At 61.1% G+C, this 288-nt stretch overlaps 1 protein-coding gene across 1 annotated transcript in view; it reads right to left on the minus strand.

The window, feature by feature from the left end:
- Nucleotides 1-288, minus strand: part of LOC114048285 (solute carrier organic anion transporter family member 4C1-like) — a gene marked incomplete at its 3' end in the record, with an annotated part of 141,591 nt that overhangs the window by 102,802 nt on the left and 38,501 nt on the right. Inside the window, exon 2 of the mRNA XM_027869184.1 lies at nucleotides 17-220. Within this exon, the coding sequence (XP_027724985.1) occupies nucleotides 17-220 (204 nt within the window). The remainder of the gene's footprint in view (nucleotides 1-16; nucleotides 221-288) is intronic.

Raw genomic sequence — 288 nt, forward strand, 5'->3', positions numbered from 1 at the left:
GGCAAGTTCCACCCACGAGGTGGAGCTAGGGCTATAAGAGCAGGACCCAGGGGTGTCTGGGGAGAGCCGGGAGTCGGAGCCGGGGAGAGACCAGAGGTCGGGACGATGGGAGGCAGGAGAGAGATCAGAGGCCGGGACCATGGGAGGCAGGAGAGCATGTAACCAATAAAGCGTGTGCAGCTGCCAACTAGGGTGTTCTGTCTAGTCATTCCCCTCCACACTCGGAAGGGCCAGAGACGTCCGAAGACCGGGAAGGGTAAGTATCCAAGCGATGGCCCGGGTGTAGAG

Source organism: Vombatus ursinus, unplaced genomic scaffold (genome assembly GCF_900497805.2).
Source record: "Vombatus ursinus unplaced genomic scaffold, bare-nosed wombat genome assembly UNPS02014792.1, whole genome shotgun sequence".
NCBI classification, from domain to species: Eukaryota; Metazoa; Chordata; class Mammalia; order Diprotodontia; family Vombatidae; genus Vombatus; species Vombatus ursinus.